General features: G+C 34.3%; 1 protein-coding gene across 9 annotated transcripts in view; it reads left to right on the forward strand.

Annotated features, from left to right (window-relative positions):
• Nucleotides 1-27,115, forward strand: part of LOC136035321 (protein unc-80 homolog) — a 287,805-nt gene that overhangs the window by 79,394 nt on the left and 181,296 nt on the right. For 8 of the 9 annotated variants that reach the window (XM_065717033.1, XM_065717036.1, XM_065717037.1 and 5 more), the window contains 5 exons: nucleotides 10,700-10,845; nucleotides 15,651-15,787; nucleotides 19,102-19,244; nucleotides 20,844-20,870; nucleotides 23,663-23,792. In XM_065717033.1, coding sequence (XP_065573105.1) covers nucleotides 10,700-10,845; nucleotides 15,651-15,787; nucleotides 19,102-19,244; nucleotides 20,844-20,870; nucleotides 23,663-23,792 — 583 coding nt within the window. The remainder of the gene's footprint in view (nucleotides 1-10,699; nucleotides 10,846-15,650; nucleotides 15,788-19,101; nucleotides 19,245-20,843; nucleotides 20,871-23,662; nucleotides 23,793-27,115) is intronic. The other variant, XM_065717034.1, reaches the window with a different exon arrangement.

Here is a 27,115-nt window from a genome sequence, read left to right on the forward strand (position 1 = left end):
CCTCCGAAACTTGAAAAATACAGCAACACAGTAATTACAAAAGCGGACAAAGGAAACACGGTTGTGATCATAGGTTCCACAGATTATTATAACAAAATAAATGTTCTTTTAATGGATGCAAGTACTTAAAAAGAACTAGAAACTGATCCTACACATAAATAAACACAGAAATTGAGAAAAAAATTGAAATTTTAAAAGACAATAGACTAATTCCCCTTCAAATGTGTAGAAAACTCTACCCCAAAGGATTTTTAGCTCCTATATTTTATAGTCTGCCTGAAATCCATAAGAAAGAAATTCCGTTACGTCCTATCGTAGCATGTTATAGTTCCCCAGCTGCAAGTGTAGGAAAGTTCCTGGTCACCAATTTCAAGTATATTAAGTAAACAGAAATCTTGTACAAAAAAATCCGTAGATCTTAATAGAAAGCTTATAAAATCAAAGTATAAACAGCAAAAACTGTTATAATTAGTTCTGATGTAATTTCCATGTACACTTCTTTTAATTTCCAAAAAATCTAAACAGGCCTTACAAAGGAATTAGAGGAAAACTCTGCTTGGTCAGATTATAAGACCCTAAAAATAGATACGATAACGACCATTGTTCGCTTTTGCATCGAGATCTCTTTTTATTATAGCTTCTGAGACAAATTGTTTCTTCAACCTATAGATTTGCCGAAGGGAACCGTTGTTTCTCCTCATTTTGCAAATTTTTACGTGGACTTCATAGAAGATTCCACTATGAATAATTTCCCTTGAAAAACTTTCTCTGATTCCGCATTGTTGAGGATATTTTGTCTCTTTGGGAACATGGACAGACATTTCTAAACGATTTTATGGTATATTGCAACACTTTTGATTCAAATATTCCATTTACAATGGAACTGGAAGATTCAGCAAGCTTTATTTCTTGGATGTTTTAATTATAAAAAAACACTCGTAACTTTGAATTTTCTATGTATAAATAATCGGTATCTACTTTTCTAGTCAAACAACCTCCCTCTCGTAAAAAGATGGGTGGTAATCTCTTTAGTCGACAGAGTTCCAAAAATTTGTTCAGGTAATCATGTATCATTTATCTTGTCTGTTTTTATCCAGTTTTTTTCCTCTTTTGAGGTTTACTTTAAAAGATAAGATTTTAGTTTTTTTTTCCGTTTTTTTTTCAGCACTGAAGATGACTTAGCTGAGGTCCTTGTCGTAATATCTGTTTATTTTCACTTTAATATATTATTCCACTGGTTGACAACCACCCTTTTTTTTGCTATTTGATTTGATTTTCATTCATTATTTGTTTCTTCTTTGTTTCATATGTAACTTAACCTGAATGTATTAATCTCTAATATTTTGACGACGTCGACATAGTTGGATATTGACATCATGTCCTAACATTGAAATCATCAGCTCGAGGAGTAATGTTGCCCTATGTTTAAAAACGATTCAGTACTTTTTTCATTGCCAAATTAAAATGTCAATTCTGAGTGTCTTTAGTATTTTAAGAAAAATTGATTTTCTTAAATATTATGATTTATAATTTTAATTATGATATTTATATAAATGTTATGATATTATGATATTTATATAAATGTTATGATATGATATTTATGATATTATTATGATATTATATAATTTATATATGATATATATATAATTTATAATTTATAATTGGATTATGACAGGAAATCTTCTTTGTCAAGTAACTCTTTTGTCGACATTAAACGCCATATGCGGCCAGAAAAGTCAGCAAAAAGCTAATTGTAGCCATCAGAAGGTGTGGCTAGAACCATTACTTGTTAAATGAGTCCTTAAGTTGAAAACTAACGCAACCTTGTATGACTGCATTGTTGTGAACCAAAATATTTTAAATCATTCACCTAATGTGGACCTTTACAAACATGACACACTGTCTGATGCATAGTGACCATTGTCTGGCAATGTGAATGATTCTATTAACAGTTTCAACAAATTTAAAACTATAATTTTTATTAAAAACCTTCTCATGATCATAAAAACACGCCTTTCATGTCGCTTTCCTTTTCCGTTTCATTTCTTAGATAATGCCACATCTCAAAGTACCTTGTTCACTGATCCCTCGAAAAAGTTGAACTAGCGACTTTTGATAAAAAAAAATGGCAACACGGGTACCATAGAATCAGTAGGTGTACATAGATATAAGTGCAATCTTTTTCAAGCCCAAATCTCATGTTTCCAATGATCTTGAACATTTGGTTTATTTCAGTGCGGAGTCATTTAAACTAGGGATCTTCCATTTTTGGAGTCAAGCTTAAGGAAAGGAGGGCAATAAATAAAGAAGCAATGTTAAAAAACCTATCCATTAGTTACTTGTATTTCAGACAAAAGCGTTACTGCCTTTATTCCTTTGGGGCAGGGGAAAAAAGTGAGGACATGCTGACAAAAACTTAAACCATATGGATGATCTTCTTTTCAGCAAGTAAGTGGTATACTCCCTTGCAACAGCAAAATCTACAGAAAATTATCACAAAAAATGAGATTATTCTTTACAATTACTTCTTCAAAACGTATGAACAGAAGCAACAAATAAACTTGTGATATACTTTAAAACAGAAAAGAAAAGAATGCCATGCCTCCAATTTTCCAGAGAAGAGATAGTCTGGTCAGGCTTTTAGATATATGGAATTAATAAAAGGGTAGGAATATGGAAAAAATGGCTCCATCAATAATGACAGTATTTTCCATTTCATTTAGGGTGGGATCTGGTGGCGTCGTTCTTCCTTGTTATTTTTCTACATTTTTGCAAAAATTTCAGGGTAAAATCCATCCCTTCAAAATACTTTAGTGTCCATTTAGGAAAAAGTTACGAGAAACTGATTGTTTTAAAAGAATTGTTTTATGTTAAAACTAGTCATGACATTTTTGAATTACAAGTATCAAAATGTACTGCAATTCCCGAGGATTATGCAGAAACACCACTTTTTCACTTGTTTGGATTGCTTTTGATATCGGTTGAGTGGCAACATTGTTCTTGCTTTAGTTTTTGAAATAGAAAAATCAAAAGTTGGGTACGGCAGTTAGTATGACACGAAAAGGTATTACGAAATACCTATCTTCACTCCTTCCACCTCTAGAGAAAACTTTCAAAAAACTTATGTGTTATAAAATTGAAATCTTGCCAAAAAGGCCTTCTGCTTAAATGAAGTGCAAGAAAACTGTTTTCAGCTTCAAAACTTTGCTCAATCTCAATTTGTGAGGTTTCAAAGATCTGCAAATCCATATAAATGTATTGTATATATTTATGTGCAAAAGCAAATACCTAAATTACTAAATCCTAAATTTAGAAAAAACCACTGATATAGACCACAATTATAAACAATCTACTTTTGGAAATATTCTTGCATGAGTAGGCTATGTCCTATTTGGCACTGGATTCTTTACTGATATTTTCACTTGTCAAACCTAATCTCTCTTTAAGGTAGCAAAAAGTAGCTAGTCTAGAATTTTGCCTTAGTATAAGAAGAATTGACTCAGGCTGATAAGACAGAAACTAAGGGAAAAATTTACTGTTTGTGCAAACATTTGGTCAGTATATGAGGTAGCAGTTGCATCACAACTCCACTCCACTAGTAGTGCTAGATAGCATACAGCCATTTCATTGGAAGTTGGAAGTTTTAGTGTCCTTTGTCCTTTTTTAAGAAGCAAAAGTGAATAGAGAGATATCAATCCCCCCAAGCCTATTTTTCCCTGAAACATATCCAATCAAAATTTTAAGGGAGCTATTTTTTCAGCATTTTCGAAAGTTCCATTATTGGGGGTATCAGTATCCCCATAGTCCTCAGGACAAGGGCTATAAGTTAGGATATTTGTTCATTGTTTACCCATAGTAAATGTTATTGAGAAAGGTTTGCATGTTTGAACTATGCTGTCCAAGAAGACAAAGGGCATTGAGGTGAGCCTTTCACAGAATATTGAGGGAAGTATTGAACTAAATAAAAACCTGTTATGTGTATAAGGATTTCAAAAGGGTACAACACAGCAATAACTGAGTATATTAATTTAGAAAATTCAGCAAATGATAAGAGAGATGATCAAAAGGTAATATTTGTATGCTATCAATACTACTACATGTACTACCACCATAACTATTACCACACTGTTCCATGTACAGTATTAAGGGAAAATTTGAACTAAAGTGAAAGATGCTATGTACATGTACATTGCCAAAATAGTGTATCTCAAGATCCATTTGGGTATTAAGTTGAAACTTTCATAGAATCCTATAAAAAATCCCCAAGGCAATATCTGCAAACTAATGCTGATATTACTGTTACTGCTACATTTACTACACTATTGCACCTACTTGTAGGGCTAAGAGCATTGAGATGAAAATTTCAAGAAGTATTTGACATACAGGTTATAAAAACCACTCGTCAGCAGCTGCTAATTGCATTAAGTTGAAACATCAATGACTTAATGAGAGGGATGTTCAACTGACCAAAAGGCAATAGGTTAATACTACTGTTAATAGTAGTACTATCACTATTCAATACTATTACTAGTACTGTCAATGATACTAATGTGACTACTATTGCAACTATGCCTAAGGGCATGAAGGTGAAATTTTCAAGTCATTTTGATGGAAGAAGATGAACTGAATCAGAATATGCCCTCTGTATGCAGATTGTCAATAGAATGTAGCAGCAATGTCTTAGAAACAGTTTGGTGTGTGAAGTTGAAACTAACATTACTTGTTGTTAGGGATGTTGAACTAACAAAAAAAAAAAATAGTTGCATCCTCATGCTACTGCTTCTACTCATACCACTGCTACTGTTACTATTATTACTACTTATATTACTACTACTATTGTCATAAAAGCTTAGGCTATTACAGTTAATTCCACAGCTACTACTACTACTGCTATTAGAACTAAGGATGTCAAGAGAGGGGAGTTAAGAATATCCAGTTGGGGAGAAATATCATTATGTTGTACTGTAAACAGGGGGTGAAAAATAATTATTGAAATTTTTTTTAAAGCCTCTTCTAGCTTGTTTTTCAATTCCAACAATGCAAACTCTGGTTTGAGGTGGTCAGGTTTCATAAAGTACTTTTCTGTTTGATACACAGTATCTCTAACAAGGGGATTCTGATGCATTTATTTGTTGCTTGGGAGACTGGATAAAGGTTTGGTCTGGACTGATACATCACCTGAGCAGGGGTGGAAGTTACTATGGGTGGTACAAAGAATAGAAGAAGGGCCAACAAAAAGAGTAGTGTTGCCCTCTGTCTGACTAGAGGCTTCCAGAGGGGAGAATACATCTTCATGACAGAGGCATTGGGAAGGTGGGATCTTCTTCTGTGACAGGAGAGGCAACAGCAATTCATTGTTTAGTTCTTTGAGGATAGTGAGCATCCTAGCTCTTGAATTAGGAGAATGGTGGGGGTGGTATGAGTTGAAGGTAGAATTAGTGAATTTGAATGATTTACCTGTAAGATTGAACAATTCTTAGAGGAACAATCAGGACACAACCATCTATAAGTCCAATTAGCTGCATCAATTTTTGCACACTTTTCAGTTCCTGCATAAAATGAACAATTGCACCTTCACGTTCAACTGAGTTGGTAAACGCTCTCAGTCTGCATTCAGGACAAACTAGTCTTTGTCTAACCATAACCATTTCTTGTAATGTTTTTTTTCTTCAAGAGGTTAATAGCCCAGAAGATAAATCTTGAGGTGTTCACAGGCCAGATGCTAGATGAGAACTGAGAATCAATGGTCAGTACCCTTTGGAGAGAGAAGGTGTAGCGATAGGTGCTTTAAAATACAACCCCATGGATTATTAAGGGCCTTAACTCATTCCTGAGAGTCTTAGTCACCAAACTTAACTCCTTTCCAAGATCAACAAAATTCCCTAATCTAGGATTTCATCTAAGTCTTGAAACTAGTTCAAAAGACTCCAAAATACTTACATCATTCTTAAAAGTACATTACTTTATTTTACCCTTACACCTCTAATATGCAAATATAGTCTGTAGGCCAAATTGTATATGCTCTTGTATTTCAATAGTACAACTCTTCTATTTTTTTTCCAATTTGACAGTAAATAAGCAGCAAAGAGAAAAGAGTGTAGCTATTGAAAATTTATTGAATAGCTTGCTGTGTTAATTTCTTGGGCTATATATTTCATATTAGGGGAGGGGGTACAGTAATACAATTGGTTTTTGGTAGTGATTTAAGTCAGTATTTTGAAATGTTCAAAGTAGTTCCCAGAATTTTATAGTTTCCTCATAGAGAGTTGTATCAAACTTTTTCCTAGAAAGGGAAGCATTACCAGAATTGTACTGGCATTTTAGTATAGCTTATTTTACAAATGTATAATGACTTAATATCACAAATCAGGATGCTTAGACACATTTTTTATTAGTAGGCTATATACTATTATAAAGCATGATTGCTGGAGATTTATGAAACATAGAATCTCTGTTGGCATTTAATCAATATAACCATCTTATTAATAATTGCCTTGTAATAGTGTGTGTCAAAGAACCAATGAATAATCCCAAAGTGCCCAAAAAATGTCATCCTGTTTTGCCTAAAATGATAAAAATTGCTTGCATGAGATGGCCTTATTTGAATGGGGAGGGAGGGTTGGATTAAACCAAGGTTGGGTTGCATGACCATTTACCTAAATTATGGTTGAATTATGTGGTGGTTGAGTTGAATGAGAGTATAGTTGCAAGGGGATTGAATCAAATAGGGGTATTTTTGAATGAGGTTCGAGTTGCATGGGGAAGAGGTGAACAGGGTTGAGTTAAATTGGATTGAGCAAAAAGGGGGTTTGGATGAAAGGGGAATGAATTGCATCAGGGTTTAATTGCATGGACATTTAGTTGAATGAGGTTTGAGTTGCACAGGGATTGACTTGAATGGGAGATGAATTAAACATGGATTGAATTGCACAGGATTTGAGTTAAATGGATCATATGGAGGTTTAGTTGAATAGGGTTGAGTTGGATGAGGGCTGAGATGAAAAGGATTTGATTTAAACGAGGGTGAAGTTAAACAGGGGCTGAGTTGCATGGGGTTTGATGGTACAAATTTCTTTCCTACCAAAATGGCTTAAAAAGCCACAAAGTAACTTATACCAGGATACTTTTTTCTACGAAGTTTGACTAGTTAGTAAAGTATTTTATGATTTATTTTGTAAGTACAAAAGAAAACTTTGTTGATATATTGATTTTTTAGCAATTATAAAATTATTTTGAGGGGAATGGGGGCTGGTATATGGTGCTTATTTCTAGTAATTTTAAATTCAGTTTTAAGTTTGCTCAATGCCTTTAGGTAAGTTCTATCACATTAGCTGGAATTTTGATTTGAATCCACGTTGTTGACAGAACTTGGCTCACCCCATCGTTGTTTGGGAATGCGATTTTGTTTCCTATTGATTCTCATGCTTTGTGGAGCACATTTGTTAACGTTGATTGAGTAAATGGAAGTCGGTTAAAATTTTCAGCTCTAAAAACTTAGGAAATCCCAACTGATAAAGTGCTAAATTTTGCCGTGGGTTAGACCAACTAAACTCCAAAATTAGCCATAATTTCATGATATCATTAATCTGATTCATAACATGATATCATTAAGACATAATATAACATTGCCAAATTGCTCATATTATCTTTGGAAATGTGTTCATATGATCATTCTATTAGGCTGTGATTGAACATTTATCTATATTTAGATATATAATAAATTAAAATTGGAACGGAAATTATGGAATATTTGTCAAACAATAAAAGCTGAATGTATGTTAAAAGTCAAAATATAAGGTACCCATAAATACAATATTCAATAATATTTTAACTGAAAAGAAAGTCAAAACTTTAAAATAAACCAAAGTTCTTGTTGTTTGTGACAGCTGCCTGCAAAGGAAAGGGGAGAAGCCTTAAGTGTGCCCATCTGTCCTTCAGAATTCCCCCCCCCACAGTTATGTGATTTTATGATTTTTTATTATTTCCTGTATATTCTGCAAACCCCGCTTTTTTCATATTGAGCTCCCCTTTCTGACCAAAATAAATTCCTTATGTAGGGTTTGGTTAGATGGGGGTTGAGGTCCATGAGAGTTGACTCAAATGTAGACTGAATGGCATTAGGTTTAATTAAATCAGGGTTGAGTTGAATGGGGGTCTGGGTTGCTTGGTGGTTTGGTTGAACAGAGTTAAGTTGAAAGGGGGGGGCTTGGTGGTTTGATTGAACAGGGTTGAGTTGAATGAAGGTGGAGTTGCATCAAGGCTGGGTTGGTTTGGGGTTATGCTAAACAAGGGGTTAGGTTTAATGGGGGTTCGGTTAAATGGAGTTGATTTGCACGAGTTTCAGTTAAATAAGCTCAATTAAACAAAGATTCAGTGGCATGGGAACTTATAAAAACTTTCTTCAGTAATAACCAATCTGTGTTATATAGGACTCTTGTCAATGGGGCTCCATGTATTATGTTATCTTTGAGGCATATTAATTGTATCCTTAGTCTGTAAATTTTGGTCCAGTGTTATGGGGACTACATCGGTGCCTGAAGGCAAAAGAAGGTGAGTAAAGCAGGATGATTGGCCTACCGCTATTGATCCTTAAACATGGCACTAAAACTGTAAATTTCCAGTTGAATAAGCTTTCTCCTAAGTTTTTGTTGCGATCTTTCCAGACAAGTGGCAGAAAAAAGATAAACATAGAAGGCCGATGGCTCCTTGAAGTCAATGCTAGTGTTTTGATTCTTATCTCATAAGACATAATTTCTTGCAGTTGTTGCAGATTTATAGCAATTTACTGGTACACGTCAGCTTTTTGATTGTTTTATATTAACTACTCAAAATCTTTTGATTCAAATGTTAATGTTTCTTTAGGTGCAAAAATGTCCTTCTTGTATCTAGGACAAAGGACAATTTATTGTTCATCATTTAGTTATGTCTTGATAATCTCAAAAGCTGGTTGTTGGTAAAACGTATCCCCCTCAGCCTGATTTTTGGTGTGCTGACAAAGCAAGTAGCAATAATGCAACATATTCAGCTTTTTATCAGCCAGACATAGCTTTCAAAACAGTTGTCACACATAGATCTGCAGAAAGGTATACCCCCTATTCAAATAAATAGCCTGTTATATTCATTTCTGATCTTCGTCTCTTTGTGGGCCAATTTTATTCAATTGTAGCACTGACGACAAGTTAATTCATTATGATGGTGAAATAACTACAGGAACAATAAAAACAGATTATGGTAATAGTTATAGAACTTGTAATATATATATATATATATATATATATATATATATATATATATATATATATATATATATATATATATATATATATATATATATATATATATGTATATATATATATATATATATATATATATATATATATATATATATATATATATATATGTATATATATATATATATATATATATATATATATATATATATATATATATATATATATATATATATATATATATATATATATATATATATATATATATACATATATATATATATATATATATATATATATATATATATATATATATATATTAGTGTCACAACAAAGCAAAATTTTTTACTTTAAAAACCTGATTGACATCTTATTTCACAAAAACATAGCCTTTCTGTGAAATACTGCGAATAAACTTTGTGCAGATACAAATTGCCGATGCGGGCTGGGGGATCGATCTCTCAAATATGATTCCATTTCTCACTTGTAACTAATTAGTTTTGTAAACTGGTAAATACTATTTTCCTTTTTGTAGACCCTTTTTTTTTACACTTAATAGGAAAAGTTTGAAAAGATGGCTTACTACGAGTAGATTTATCTTTATCAAGGCGTCTTTTCACAGAAAGATTAATAGAAAAACGAACTAGTACAATGGTTATCAAAAAAGTGCTACAACTTAATTTTAGTGAATTACTAAGTATTTTGTAGATGTAAAGGTTTAAATAATTTAGATATGATAAATTTCCCAAGGTTCAAGAATAGCTCATTAGACCCCTTGGACCCTCACCTTGCACATTCTTCTGTTATCAGTAATTGTTTTTACCCCCTCCCCCTCTTTCACCAAGATTGGTCCAAAGAAACATCGTTAAAAATTGTAGCCGTAAGGACGATTTTCCTTTTGCTCATGTACTGAAAAAGATCTATTGATACATGCATCTGTAGTTTTATATATTGTTTGTGTCAGGTAGTTTCTTCAGCCCTGTTATTACAGGTAATCACTTAAACTCAAAGTAAAGATGTAATTATAGCAATTCTAATAAAGGTGGTAGTAAGATTACTGTATGAAACAAGCTAAAAGTTCTTACAGAAGAGCAAAAAAGCTAAAAAATGATTGTTTTTTGTTATTGTTGCAGCAAATTGCTGTTTGTTTGAGGTTAAAGTTGCAGGCATTTGCTTGGATAAGACAGAGCAATGTTGATACCAAAAGCTCCAAGATATTTCAAAGTATTTCTGTATCTGAAAAATATAAATAACTCACTTCGGAAAAAGAACTAGAAACTTCTCATCAGCTTGAAAATCAAAAAGAATATAATGAAATGAATTGGATAAACTGGCAGTAAATCCTCCTTTGCTATCAAGGTGGGAGACTGATATAAGTTTGACAAAAACTGTCACTTAATGTCTACAGCTAAAACGTTAACTATACATCGTTTGTATTTCTTGTAAATTGTTCTGTACCTTTATTGCAGATTGAAGGATATATTACAAGAGCGGAGGAAGCATGTCCGAGTTCGAAAGCGAAGTAGTTCCTTACCGGTTCCTGATATTCGAATTTCAGATTGTCCAAACAAGGAAAACACCCAAACAGGAAGTGATGGCCAAGGAACTATTCAAGGTAGGTGTTTCAGTGAGTATAAGATCTCAAAAGGAATATGAATTAAAGAAGAATAAACTCAAAATAAGAAAATAGCGTAAGCACGGTTTAATCAAAAATGCCTATTTTAGTGTGATATTCAGACCTTTTAGGAGGGTTCAATGCAAAGGAGGCTCTCAATTAATTATTTGAAGTCAAGATTAAATTATCTGCATTGCACTACATGGCTAGATCAGTATATTTCTCGGAAAAAGTAAGCCTATTCATTTTATTTTCTACATTCCTGGTCTGGAGATGTCAAGATTTAATCTCTGGCATAGAGTTTTATGGCAGTAATCAAAGATGAACTTAGTTTCGTTACCACAAAACTTCTCAGGCTCTTTTTTACAACTTATTTGAAAAATTCCCTAAATGAATTACTACAAGAAAAACAAAGAGTTAAATTAAAACCTGAAACAAGGAGAAATACAGTAAAACAATAAGCCAAACTTAACAAGGACGGATGTTACTATGAATGAACAAATGAAACCTAACTTAAATAGAAAATAAAATTAATAATCAAGTCAAACTTGAAAGATAAAGTATGTTAGTATGAACAAGGACATGATGTCTAATTTTGGGGCCATGAGAATAAGGGCTGGCTATTTAAAGTCCATCTCTTTTGCCATAATATATACAAAAGCAAGCGTCCTTTTGTTTATTTGTTTGTTTTTGTCCAGATTACTTGGTTAAATTATTAAGGCTAGAAACAGGAAATTGTAACGTCATCATGCATTTTTTGTGCTGATTCTTTTTTTTCAATTCTTTAATGTGGGGTATGAAAAGGGAGCTCTGTGTTTTTGAACCCTGTTTTACTTGCTGCTCTCAGTTATTTGAGCCTTTGGCCTCCGGAAGTGGCCTTCAGTTCGCCAAGACTGTGTCTTCATCTCTTGTACATTGATTTACGCTTTAGTCAAGTAGTGCTCTGGACACAGACTATATAAATCAAATCAATCAATCAATGGGATTTATTATCAATTCAAAAAATAAACTACACTTAATAACAATACTCAGTCCATTCCTGGATGCTGAGATCCTCAATCGCTATCATTTAAACATAATACGCAGCGTGGTCATTGGTCCTACTCTCAGATACGACCTCACCTCTCATTTTTCCAACAAAACTACCAATTATCCTCCTGCCCTTCGCCCCAGGGCAAACCGCCTCATCATTACACCAATAAAAAAATACTTTATTTCTATCTATTTATATTTAATAATTTACATAAAAATCATTTTATAAATCATTTTATAAATCATTATTTAACTAGTCTTTTCCAATACTAATAAATGAATTTTACTCTTCTTTTAGTTGACGCGAGGGAGTTCCCACCTCTCTGCTCGTCTGGGAACAGGTTCCATAACCTTGTACAAGTTATATTTGGAGCAAAATCCGATCGTACAATTGGGGAGAAAGGTATTTGCAGGTTTGATGATGATTGGGTATTTACATTATGATGGTCCGAGATGGGTTGAAATAATGTTTTAAATGCAGACGGCCAGCTAGAACCTTGAATGCAAATGTCAAGCATGACCGACGATGCAGCGACTCCATTGACAAATATTCTTCATCTTTTCTAATTAATTTCAAAGATCACTTATGAATCAAATTGAGCTTCTGCAGGTGAGATTTAAAAGTTGACTTGGTGCATGCTGGACCTAAGGAAATCTTTAAAACTCTTCGCGGGGTTTTCAACGGAATTGGCTTTTTGTCTTTCCCACTTCTGCAAAAAACGATCCCATTATATTTGCAACGTTTTCTGGCCTCAATATAATTTCCTCATTTACAGATAATTTCGAAGGAAGCTCAGGTGGGGCGCTGCAAGGACGCAGTAAATAGTTTACAACTTTCCATATCTTCCGCGAATCATTCCCACTTTCAGCTACCTTTCCAATTAAATAACTTCTCTTAGCTTTACGTAAAATTGATCGGAGGCATTTTTTATATTCAGTATATTTCTCAAGCGTCACTATGCAGGGGTCATTTATGTGATTAGTCCAGAGCCTATGTTTCTTATTAATACACTGGACTAATCCAACTACAGTCCATAACTAGTCCAATGGATGATGGTCTGATTTCTCCGTCCAGTCTTCCTGGTACCTTTTTAGAGAGGCAATCGGTATTTTTTCTCATAAAAGTGTTATGGAAATCCTGCATTAACATCTTCTGTGTTCATAACATTGTCCCAGGATGTGCTCTCTAGTACTTGTTTAAGGGTTTCTAGGTTCTCATCATTTAATTTCCACGTTAGGTGTGTCATTGGGCTTAGGATCTTTGTGCTGTATTGTAAAAATTTGTAAGCAGAGGGAAGTGACCAGAAGTGTCAGATAGCAAAGACTGAGGTCGATGTTGGATACAGCGTCGAAAAGATGTTGCCAATCAATGAGTGTGAGTTGGCAGTTGCTCGAGTAGGTATCGTAGTTGAGGGGTACATGTTCAAAGCAGGCATTATACCGAGCAGATCTATTTCACTTGACGATAGAGGAAGAGTCAGATTGATGTTAAAGTCCCCCATTAAGATGGCTTCGCTCCCTTGTCTCTCTAGATGATCAGATATTTGGCCTAAGTTTTCCAAGAACAAAGAGACATATCCCGCCGATGGAAGGTATACTTCGCCAAGTGTTATTTCCTTCTGCGAAGGTAAAATTAATTCCAAGAAAGAGAGATTCATAAACTCCTTCGATATTCCGGGTTAATTCTTTATTGATGCAGGCTGAGTATTCTTGCCGCGTGTAAATAGCCGATCCTCCTCTATTTATTGTACATCTGTGCAGGAATTGGAAGCATAACCAGGTATTTCTAAAAGGATATCGGTGTGTCTTGTTAGAAAAGTTTTGCAAATCTTGACTATATCTGGCTGCTGGCTGATATCTGGCCTCGCCCACCGGGAGGTCAGAAAAGGAACTAATAACTTACGACATGCTCGGGAGAGGTAATGGCTGTACTTTTGAAAGGAGTAGTAGACCACTTTGAAGTTTGAAAACCCGAACTTTTCTTACCGCACTGAGAAAGAAAAACAAATAAGGACACACGAAAAGGAAGATATTTCTTTGGATCAACAGAAAAAACAACTTCAAAATTAAGCAAACGGCAATCAAACAAAAAACTCTCAGGGGAAGCCGTTATAACACTTTTTAATTATTAAGTTTCACTTAATTCTTTTACCACCATAAATTACCAATATTCTTACCAAAACATACCACAATCAATACTATGGCTGCCCCAACAACTCACTAAATGCAAAAAAATATATTAGAACGACTCTATGCTACTGAATCAGATTCATTGGGATTGCCTGGCCCAGCGCGGGGAAACTTGAGTGGATCGTAGCAGCTATCTTGCAGCTTCGTCCATTCCGATGTCTTTGATTTTTTGGTTTCTAACCAAAGTTTGATTCCTCTTTAGATCAGGCGCGTTTCTGCCACTTTCTCACTCGCTATATACCTCAGTGCGAATGACACCTTGCAGGATCTTCCTGTGCTAACTGTATTTAAGATGCCTTCCTGCGCTAACTTCACCCGCTTCAATTAGCAACTCGGGCCTTGGGCCCTTGCATCACATTGGTGGGGCCTCTTTAATATATATGTATATCATGTAGCCTATTTATAGAGAGATGTTCCAAAAAGAATGTTCATATGAAATTAAAAATGTAGGATAACCTCACGTCAGGGAAGTGTTTTTTTTATGTTTTTTTTTGTTTCCTCGTGTTTTAAAGCGATTTACGCTATAGTTATACCGTGTTTGCATTGCACTGCATTCGCAAATAGTCTTCACCAGATATAACTATGTGTATGATACAGTTTTAAATGCTTCTAAATGGTGTAGCTTCCAAAAAAATATGTATGTTCGCATTTTATTCACTGGTAAATTTTTTTTTATAACTTTGTTTTAGTTTTTTAAAAATATGTTAGTGCCCTTGGTCCTGATTATCAGATAAATACCCTTTTTGTAAACTTAATTCCATTTCTTTTTAATTTCAATACTTCAACCCTGGTCTGAGCTATTATTAAATATCTTTTTGCCCTGTTAATATTCTCTCTTGATTAATTGACTACAATACTTGTTTAAAGAATCAGCTAATTATCTAGCCTCTGAAAAATGAAGGCTACAAGTGACTCATACAGGAAACAAAAATAGCTTGAAGAGCCTAGGGTAAATTTTGTACTTCAATTTGAACGGGCCTTTCATTACCTTTGGTCAGAGCTTGCATACCTCCGCGTCGGAAGCGAGTCGCAAAGTGTTTTATTTAAGTTGAGTTAGTAGTTAATTTTGTGATACTGAATAAGGTTTTTAACTTTTTCTGCATAGGCTTATTTTATCATATTTCACTTAGGTAGAGTCTAGAGAGATAGAGATTAATGTTTTTTGGTGTAGAAAATGGGTCCTATGTAATGCGAAATATATTTCCTGAGGGAAAGTAAGATTTTTAAAGAAAAACTTTGGGCTTCAGATCGGGGCACATACGCCCCACGGGAAGCAGGCCTACACTCGTTGTATCCACGCCGGTTGTGGCTGTGGCAAACCCACCACGTGAAAATCAGTGAGGGAAGAGCTATTAGAACTCGTGGCCCGTCACAGCCTTGTTACCATATCCTAATTCAATCAGTAATAGCACCGATGGCATTGTGCAACGCACACTGGTAGTATCAGAGAACTTGCACTGGTGCCAGAGGACTTGCACTTTCTAAAAGTTTTTGTTGCAGTTTTTCCAATAGTTGTCTCATTACAGAAAGGAAAGCAAGTTGTGAATTTAATTTTTTTTTTACGTTGGTATTCTTATTTGCAGTTCCAGATGAAGGAAGTTATTCTTGCAATACCCCAACGAATTATTCACCAAGCGGAAATGAACTGGCACAAGCACAAACTAAGGAATTGAATAAAGTCAAGAGACGATCGAGTTCAAGCCGAAGGAAAGCAACTGAGGTAAATTAGGAGTTCTGAAGCAGGCTGGCCAGGCTATTGCCAGTACTATTTTTTATAACCTGGCAAAAATAAAATTTGGTCCATGGCCTACATTGGACGTCAATAATTGCTAATTATTATTTAGATTTTTCTTTTTTACAGCCAGTTTTCCCAAAATCCCAGGTTTCACATAACTTGTATAATACACCTAAGTCTAACATTTAGAAGAAAGGTCAGGGCTAATGTTACTAATAATCACTCACCGAAGAACCAAGCCGCCCAACACCAACACAGTTGCGCATGCTCCTCCTCCACCAAAATTCATTCAAAGCTTCACTCTTTACCATCCTTCGTGTTGCTCCAATTTCTCACGAAGATTGCTCGTTTCCTTCAAATATTTCTTCTTTGATAATGCTGGCTATCTGTCTTCTAAGAATAGAATTTTTCCAGTTCAATTAAGCAAGCTCAAGTATTGTTTTGTATAAATCTTTTACATGGATAGATCCCGGTAATTATCGACCAATGTTTCTTTACTGTCTGTGTTTACCAAAATTTTTAAAATGCTATGGTTTTCCATCTACTCGCCTTTTCAGAAGCAAAGGGTTATCTCATGAATATTTTAGTAGAATATTTTAGTCAGTTCTATGGTCAGCACTGCTCTTATTTTGTGTTTATGGTCTAATTATTGCGGTTATGAACCAAAAACTAATAGTTAGTTGTCATTTATGCCACCTCGAATCTTTCCAAGCTCCAAAATTTTGATTACTATTAATAGATCAGGACACTCTAGTGACCTTCGCTGACGACATATGCCTCAGCACTGCCGTCATAACGGAGCCTATAATCTGTATCAAATTGATTGTTTTGTTCGAAGGAGCATTTCTATAGCTAGACGCGGATTGCCTGACCTTAAGTATTGCTAAGTTAATCTTAATGATTTTCTCGCTATTTTCTTAGGCTTTTTCTCAACTATTTGAAGTTCATCTTTCAATGTGTTCTCTCATTAGACCTAGTGATCAGATCAGCGAGTTCCAAGCTATTATTCTTAATCAGATTCCCTCCTTCAGGAATCATATTAGTCCCATCATATTAATCTTAATGAAGAGATTGAGGGGTATTTGAGCTCTTTGAAAGCTCGAACACATTTTTCCTGGGTTGATAACAACGATTCTTTAATATTCTATAGTGTTGGGATTGCGCTTCAAAATCCTTCCCGATTCTGCTTCCACCTTGAAGTCTCAGTTTCGATTGTAATGCTAGCAGAATGGAGCGCAATAAACTCTCATTATAGTTTGTTTGCAATGCTCCTACCTCACAATTTCTAAGTCTCTGCCTGCCTCATAAGCTAGCTCATCCTATGGGTGCCACCGGGAAGGGTCCAGGGGGAAAGATGGTCCCTCTGGGAAGCAAGAAGACATTTAATAAATGCAATTGAGGCGAATGAGAAATCTCTCATTTAACTGCTGGGACTACATACTATACTCATTTTTGATACTATGCTTGTTATAGGAATAGTAAATATAGTTATTTTTCCTCGAAATTAGGCAAGGCTAGTGAAGGGCTGCTCACGTTTTTTAAGACCTTGCTTTTATAATAATTGCTGTTGGAACAAAAGATTAACTTTTTTTTCTATTGAAGAGCAAATAACTAACTATGAGTCAGGTTTCAAGTTTTTTTCTTAAAATGAAAAGTTTTTATTTCTGTTGAAGTTTTAACTTATAGAAAGCCAATGACTTGAATAACGCCAGTCTACCAGTAGGCCATTACTCTTGTGTTCCATAACATTTGCGGGCCTTCTGAAACTAATTTGTCCTAATGTGAACTAGGAATGTCAAATTTGGTCAGGAAAGCTCAGTCAAAAGAGGTCATGGTGTCCTTATACGCCATTTTTTCGAACATATACACATACTCATAAACATGGCTGCAGATAAAAGGGGTGGGAGATATAATCCTCCCTATTGAGGTTTTTGAGAAAAGCATCCATCGAAAAAAAAATATGACCTAACAATGCACTTTTTGTTTTTTATCCCCTTTTTCCCTTGGAAATTTTCTCACCCCTTAATGTAGGTCGATTTGTTGGTAACTGTGGTCTAAATATTGGCGCCAAAGGACCGTTCTTTGAAGGAGGAATCCCCCTTCAACCCCTCTTTCCTCTGTCCCAGTATTCTTGTAAACTAAGCGACGATTTTCTAGAGTTACCCTAAGCTTAAGCTATCTGCTTGACATCTACGTTATCTTCATTTGGTAATTCAAGTGTCGACGTGGAAAAGAGTTATTTCGTACAAATGGTGTTTTTATATAAATCGTATTTCCCTATTGGCTAATGTCTGATACCCCTCTAGATATAAATCCTAATGAACATTAGTTTATAAGGAACTATGTGCTCATAGATCACCCTCAGCTAGACAAATTCTTTTGTTTTGAGTTGCTTGATTTTATCTACGGTTGAAAATTCGAACACTCTCTGTGTATAAATAGGGCTAGATTGTAATGACAATCTAATAAAGATTCATGTGGCTGAAAATTATACAGAGTTGGTATTTCTTTGATGGTAAATCTCGCGTACTCCATGAGATATGAATAACGTAACACATTACCCTCTTTTGGAAAAACTCCTCTGATTTTGAAAGGACTTACATTGTTTATAGCACATCCCCATTTGATAAATAGGCTCATAATAATAATCTATTTAAAATGCATTTAGAAGTGACTAATTTTTCCAAGTTCGTACGAATAGCATTTTTATTTATTTATTATTACGAATAGCGGTAAGCATCAATGCTTGTCGCAAAAACACAAAATCATAATAATAATCTAAAGTAAATTGGCAACGACAAAATAAACAGCAAAAACTTCTAAATAACATGACACTACACAACAAAAGCGTCTAAATAAAAAGGCGTATTTACTAATGCACTCTTGAAAATTCGAACACTCTCTGCCTCAACAACCTCCAAAGGCAAACCATTCCATGGTCCAGCAACTCTACTAACGAAAGATAATTGACCAATTTTTTCAGTGGTTTTGGGGGATATAATTTATAATCATGCTGACGAGTAGAGTGATAATGGCTAAATTTAAAAAATAAATCTGGATCAACATCATCCACTCCTTTAATTATACGGAACACATTTACATGGTCATTGCGACGTCTACGAAACTTCAACGATGGGAGTTGAAGCCTAGAAAGTCTCTGCGGATAGGAAAGGCGCTGAAGGTATGGGACCAATAAGTGCCATTTCTTTTTTTGCGTATTTAACTGGTATTAAAACCACAATTTGTCTCCTTTTTTCATTTCTTGATAGAATTAAAGGATATTACAAATTAATTTTTAGAGTCGATCAAACGTGGGGCTGCTTTCTTCACGACCTGTCACCATTTGTGCAACAGAATGTTTGAGCCTAGCCGCATCATCAGAAGACTTGTCAACCTCTTTAGGGAGGCGTCTCTCTAAAGGAAAAAGTATGCCAAGTCTAAGGTAATTAGTTCAACAGAAGATGGTTGTGTGCATGATTTCAAAATACTTTTAATTTTTTTTCTAAGCATGTCACTTTTGGCTTGAATTAACGTTTATTCATTTTTATAAAAAAAAAGTTCACGATATTATTTTAATCGGGCACCTTTTTAAGTTTGAATTATTATGGGACTTTATTTCTGATCGTCTTTAATTTTAATACCATGAGACCGAGCTTCGTTCGGTTAAGTGATTTTGACATAAAAAAGGTGTTCAGTGTGCTCCGCCCTACCGCTGAAAATCTGCCCCTCCCCGCCCCAGAGGATGCAATTGCCTCATACACTCATTCACACAACAACATACCTAGTTGTGTAAATCTTTTAGATTTAGTTGTATTGATATTTGTTTATGAAGATTAGTCAATTCGTGAATTGGTCCTAAATTATGCAAAGCATTACTTACTTTACTAAAAATCCCGTCCGGAATAATATTTTTTGTTGAATATCTTGCTAAAATCGCTTTTAAAGTCCAACCTGCAAGGTTAAATAGGCTTTAGGGATAATGTCGAGCGGATGTTTTTTTTCAGCCTTCTAAGAGTAAAATTTAACCATTCAGAAGGATACATGTTACCGAACGTCTAGATTTCATTTGGTTTACGTGGCTTTGAAGCTTCGAGTAGCGGGGACAGGGCAGTGGATCATGACTGGATGTGTTACTCCCATAATTGCTTCTAAATAAAATTTGATCGCTTGAAACACTTATATAAAGAGAAGTTTTAACGCAAGTAGTTTGCGGAAAGTTTTAACGTGTTGCGGAATGTCCCGCGGTATATGTCTTTTTTTATTTTGCATTATTTTTATTATATACATTTTCAAAATGATACTTATAGATTCCTATTAAACTGAAAAACTGAATAACCATCATTAACTGTTACAGAACCAAGCCGGGAAACATAACAAGCTGTTGTTTGTCAAACAGTCAAAACAATGACTTGTTTCTGTCTTTCTTTTTCTTCTTTTGAATAACATTTTTTTTTTTTTTTTTTTTTTTTTTTTTTTTTTTTTTTTTTTTTTTTTTTTTGTTTAATCATAATTTGTTATTTTATTTCAAAACACTTCTCCAGCTTGAAGTGAATTCGTCACTTATCATGTATTCATTAGTTGTGTTTAATATGTTTCCCGAAATCTACTATAAAGTGCAAATCGCTTTTTTTTAAGAATTAACTTGCTTTGAAAAGTGGTATAAAAGCCGCCAGGAATAGCAAGTCTCCTGTGTTATTATCTGACTTTAAGCTTTCATTTGACCAAGTTGAAATTTTAAGAGAGGCTTTATTTTAGCTTCATATCGTATTAATGATGAATAAAATTTCATTTCTAAATAATAGTTCGCACAATGGCATTAAAGCCTTCCTAAATGAATCTCACGTTTTTTAAATGAACTTAAATTGTTAAACTTGAATTGTTTCCGTTACTGTTAAAAGCACTTGGTTATGTTTCTTTCTTGTTCCTACACCTTCTTAGCCCTTGCTTTCCTTCGCACGCCTCTTTCTAAAAAAACATCTGACGTAGCTGTTGATATGACTGTACACTAGTATCCCACTTTTTTTCTTTTCTTGCCTACTAGTAATATTCTTGATGAATTGGCTGCAAGGTAAGATTTGTACTCAGTTTCAATTGTTCATGCCGCACATATTATGCTTTTAGAAATGGCTATATTTTTATTGAAGTTAGCTTATTTTTATTTAGTATACAAAGTTCTTAAATTTTATCACTTATATAAATATAATCTTAGATGTTGCAGAAGGTGGGATAATTTTTATACAACGATTGTTTGTTTAAAAGTATCATATCATATATTCTTTGCTGCCATACTTCTTAGCGTGAATTGGAAAGGTGTTTTCAGGAGTTTTTATATTTTACTAAATTTTTTGCATAAAATCGTCTTTGTAACATCTCTTTGCAGTTTAGTACAAAGGTATTTATTCATCAAATTTGTTCTATTTACGCGTTAGATCGCCATATTTGTAAATATACTTAAAAGCAAATATAATGGTTTCTTCTGCGATACAAACTGAAGGAAACACTTATAACGAAAATCAAAACCCTTTCATATCTTAGGGCATTTCAAGTTCCTATTAAAATATGGACAGTTACGACAATATTGACCATTTTTAACTGAAACCCTTATATGTTTATGAAAAATATTTTTTTAAATTAAAATTCACGTGCAATGCCGTTACGATAACTTGACATATCTCCACTGGCAAGGACTTCTATCAGTATTTCTGATGTTTGGCCACTTTTCCGGGACCCTCCGAGGGAGGGCTATTAAAATTTTGCGAGACATGTGGTTGCACAACCAAAATGGTTTAGTGTATTTTCCTGTTTTTTGTATATTATTGTTGAATTTTGTTTATAAATGGAAAAACAGTGTAGTTTACACAAATATTTGTCAAATTTTCCTGTGGGTGAATTAAGTTCTGTTAAACAGAACCTTAATTATTGACGCTCCTTAAAAAAGATTATATTCGTCAGAGTTTCAAGAGACTAGTGGGATGGTCCAGTTTCATGAGGGCATCTTTCATCCTATATAAGTTTTCTGGATTTCCTCTTCCAGGGTTATCTTGAAAATAAATGTTTGTGGACCAAAGGTACTGAGTACCAACGACTTGAGACAGAATATTGCTTATAACGTTATCATTGTTGATGACGCTACTCTACAGTGACTCTAGTAGTAAACGACTTCTGTTGTTGTGTGCTGTCCTGTCAATTGTGCTTAAAAAGAAGCCTATTAGCAAGATGTCATACTAGACACCTGTGCAAGAAAAATTTTTTTCTTCTTCCTAAAACAAGAAAAAACAAGTATTTGAGAAATGGTTTTTAGATTTATTATTTTGTCGTTTTATTATTTCTCACGATAATCATTCATCCCATCTACATTGTTTAAGTGGAATGGTTATTCTCGTCCAACCTGAGGAACTGACTACGTTTATTCTTGGATATTTCCTCCTTTGGTTTTCGTTTCTATCGTCTCTGATTTAAATCTATAATGAGTATTAGCACTGTAAAGAGGATTTGACTTCGCTAAGTGAATAAAAAAATTTCCCAGTGGATGCAGTATTGTTGAAAGAGAACTTTCTTCTGCTCAAAATTTAATTAGTTTTACAGGCATTTTGCAGCCTTATTAGGAGTCATAATTTTCAATGAACAAAGTCTTTACAAAGAGAATGGGCAGAATTTTTCATTTCAATGATATGGTTTTTTAAATTCTGCCATATTTTTTGTTTATTGGCATAAGCTGTGCTCCATTGTAATGAAAATATGTTTGTGACAAACATAACAAATGTCATTGACAACATAAAATGTCCAGAATCACCTTTGAAATCCCAGTAAATATAGATTTCTTTGTGTTTTTGCATGGGGATGCTGATATTTAATATCATCTTTTTCCGTGTCTATTTCTTCGAATTTCTGTAATTCCAAAGATAAAAGAAAATCATATCAAAACAAGAGACTTAAATATATGGTTTAAAAAAATAATTACTTATAAATTGATTTGTATGATTTTTATCGAAAATTGATTTTCTATATATATATATATATATATATATATATATATATATATATATATATATATATATATATATATGTTAAATGTATGTTAAAGTATATATATATATTATATATATATGTATATATGTAATTATATGTATATATATATATATATATATATATATGTTAAAGTCTGCTTAGCTGTTAAATTTGTACTAATAAGACTCTGTTTTCAACTGAGGGTTCTTTACAGGATGCTAATTGCGGATATTCATAATTTCCTTCAGTTCAAGCATTCTCCTTTCAGAGCCTGTTGTGGCATTTTTCTTCTTTTAATGTGTGGCGATTAGGTACTTCTGTATTCTCAAATAGGGTTACTTTAACACAAGGTTAATCTTTACTGACTTTCAGTTTGTCAACTGGTAGTGCTGCTTCTCCAGAACCGTATAGTTCCTTAATGAAAAATATTTTTTCATTCTTATCTCACAAATTTGTATGCTGTTGAAGTTTCGTTCTGAAAAGATTCAGTGTTTGATAGGGTAAAGCATAGACCTTTTTTGCTTGGTATTTTACACCGCTGTCTAAAAATGTTGCTTGAGAAGGAGGGATGGGGTTGGGTCAAGTATATGAAAAAATATAATTTTGATAAGGTTAAACGTGTGGAAAAAATGTTCTGCTCGAAACTTGCTCTTTTTGTAGTCTTACAAAATTCTTCACTTTTTCACATATTTTAGGCCTTCTATCTGGCAGTAGAGGGACCAAATGCCAGTTCAACAACCTCATATAGTGCCTTGCAGTTAATGTGTAAGGTTGGTTTCAAGCCCTTTTCTACTTTTCTTGAAAAAAGATCTCCGTACTTTTGATTAAATAGAAGAATATTTTTTTTATTAGGTTTATGGGGCACGATGAGTCGAAGAGAGAAAGTGGTAAAGCCCTGACGAATCTTACTGGTAATGCAAGTGGTGTTCAGCCAATAATAACAGTTACTGATTTGTCTGGATCTGCTTATTCTTTGAATCAGGTACAAAATTTTCATTGAAGTCTCGTCCGACTAGGGGAACCTATAGATGCTACATGACCTCGCGGTCAATATAGCTTATTGTGTTCAATTGCAATTGATTTCTGTAACTGATTAAATAGAAAAAACAAGTTTTTTTAAAATGAAAGTAAGGAGCAACATTAGAACTTCAAAACGAACAGAAATTACTCAGTATATGAAAGGGGCTTTTCCTCCTAAACGCCCCGCTCTTTACGCTAAAGTTTGACTCTTTCTCTTAACTCTATTTTAAAAACAGTAAGAAACTTTAGCGTAAAGAGCGGGGCGTTGAGGAGGAAGAGCCCCTGAATGGCTATCAGAATTTTGATCCGGTGAATTTTGAAAAAAATGAGCGTGAGAGGGGGCCTAGGTGCCCTCCAATTTTTTTGGTCACTTAAAAAGGGCACTAGAACTTTTCATTTCTGTTAGAATGAGCCCTCTCGCGACATTCTAGGACCACTCGGTCGATACGATCACCCCTGGGAAAAAAAAACAAAAAACAAATAAACACGCATCCTCGATCTGTCTTCTGGCAAAAAATGCGAAATTCCACATTTTTGTAGATACAAGCTTGAAACTTCTACAATTAGGTTTTCTGATACGCTGAATCTGATGGTGTGATTTTCGTTAAGATTGTATGAATTTTAGGGGGTGTTTCCCCCCTATTTTCTAAAATGAGGCAAATATTCTCAGGCTCGTAACTTTCGATGGGTATAAATGATCTTGATGAAACTTATATATTTAAAATCAGCATTAAAATGCGATTCTTTTGATGTAACTATTGATATAAAAATTCCATTTTTTAGAGTTTTGGCTACTATTGAGCCGGGTCGCTCCTTACTACAGTTCTTTACCACGAACTGTTTGATAGCCCATGAAAATCATTTTCCTCGAAAGAGAATACTTTTCATTCGATGTGAGTGACATAAATTAATTGCAATAAGCTATATTGAACGTAGAGTAATTTGATAGTTCCTTTAAAATCGTTCCATTTTTTTCCTGCATATGTAGTCTTGAAGAGTCCATTGACCATGGTAATGCATAGAAAACACGTATCGGAATAACATGTTTAAAATTGAAGCATATTAGATAAAAATATGTAGCGTGTATTTATACTATAATTGGTTAAGTTTGTCCGTAACCTAGCGAATGATATGATAAGCCAAAGTTACATCTGCGAGTACCGAAAGCCCGGTCGAGTTGAGAGAGGTGAAAAAAAGCTGGGTTTTTGCTAGTCAAAACGCTCGTGAAGTGAAACGTTTCTGTAAAGTATGCACCCGTAGAAAATAAATGTTGCTTAAGGTCTCTGTTTAATCCGTCTTCTGTATCCAAGCACGGTTGCACGAAATTATTGTAGGGATTGACCAGATTCACCAAAACAGCAGAAACAAACAAATTGTAGCTATGGTGAGTGGATATTCATAAATTTTGCCCCCCCCCCCCTAGACTCTGACGCTACGACTGCTAATAGTGCGCTATGTTTTAATGCTTATCGCCTTAATACTTTAAGCTCCAATAAAATTTCCTATTAATTTTCTCTGTAATTGGGTTTGAAATAGGATATTGCATGAGAGAACTTTTTGTTTTTGATTTTGTGTTTGGTTTTCTTGAACTTGAATTAATTTTAAACGACCATTTCATTCAGAAAGTAATATATAGATATAAAATTCGAGTTTTTTCATCTTCTCCATAGAAAAGACGTATTTCTGCATGAACAATAGAGGCTAAAATCTAAACAATACAAATTCACTGTTTTTTGGTGTGACCAAGTTCTTTATAAACCTATTAAGTTATATCACTTGATATAACTTAATAAATATCCCTTGATATAACATTCCAGCTAAAAGTTAATTCGAATTGTAGTATTTCGAAAAACTTATTGAACAGCTGGGACGGAACCTTAAAACATATAAGCCATGGTTCCTATATTATGCTGTCCAGAAGTTTTTGGTATTATAATCGTTTGGTATTATTTTTGTTCCAAAAATATAAAATATCAGCGCAATTTTGTCCATTCTCGTTAATGCAAGCACATAAGGGACTACAATATTATCCCTTTTTACGATTTGTGACTTTACAGCTGGCTCAATTTGTTGTAATCTACTGTTTTAGAATGAGGGTAATGCCAAAAAATTGAGATAACTGATAAGTGACCTCTGGAATCCACCCTATTTTAAAGGACTCTGAAAATGCTTTATGAGTCTACTGCTCCTTAGGGGCCACCCCAACCAACTTAGTACCTCCCCAGGTGATGGTCAATTAAGATGTGCACCAGACACTATTATAAGGGTACGGAGAGGAGTTTGGCTGGGTGGTATTCTGTCCCCTACGCTTTTTAATATTGGTATATCTAGTGTGCTGGCTAAGATTTCAGGTACATACCTCTCTGGTCTTGCGGATGTTTCTTATCTTGCGTATGACGACTTGCATCTGATTAGCCGTCCTAAAAAGGGTCTTTCCCAAATGGTCTCTACTGTTTCTGATGCTCTTTCTGACATTGGCCTTTCACTTAATATAGAGAAATGTGAGTTTCTTCCCTATAACTTTACTACTGCTACTCCCCTTCACTGTAATAACTTCACTATCCCTCTTGTTGATTGTATTCGTTGGCTTGGTATCTCTATTACTAACAATCTTTCGAGCTTGCGTCAGCGTACTTTTTGTGATACCAGTAAAAAGATCCAGATTGGCTATGCAAAGATTGTTGCAAACAGAGGGAAGTATAATAGACTTGCGCTGGCCAAACTTTATTCTACCTTCTGTGGTCATTCTGTCCTTTATGTTCTAGGTCTTTTCCACTTTCTTAAGAAGGGTAATTTAAAAAGAATCCGGTAAATTTATTTCAAATTGTGTAAGTTTCTTCTGTAACTTCCACCTTGGACAAAAACCGGATTCTTGTTAGGAAATTTTCAGTTCCTGATATAACTTTAGTGTTGGAGATTCTACACAGAAAATTCTCCATTATAGCTTTTTCGCACCTATTCCCTCACCACCGTCTTATCAATTTCTTTCTATGATTTCGTGCGTAAATTTGTTTTTCTCTTTGTGATTTTTTTATTTTATTCTTATTCCACCATATTTACTTAAAGTATCGTGTGGGTGAAAAATAAATTATTATTATAGGGGAAGGCCCTACAGATATGTTGGGTGCCTCCATAGGAAGCAAGGAGGAACCTTGTCCCTAAGGGTCCGTAGTAGAAAATGAGGTACCATCGTCCGGGGCCATAAATACAGGTGGAGGAGGAAGGAGGCCCCTCAAATGTACACACAACGGGGCCTACTGGCGTGTCCACACGTTCCATGAGTTA

The sequence above is a fragment of the Artemia franciscana genome, chromosome 14 (assembly GCF_032884065.1).
Source record: "Artemia franciscana chromosome 14, ASM3288406v1, whole genome shotgun sequence".
In the NCBI taxonomy this organism is placed as follows: Eukaryota; Metazoa; Arthropoda; class Branchiopoda; order Anostraca; family Artemiidae; genus Artemia; species Artemia franciscana.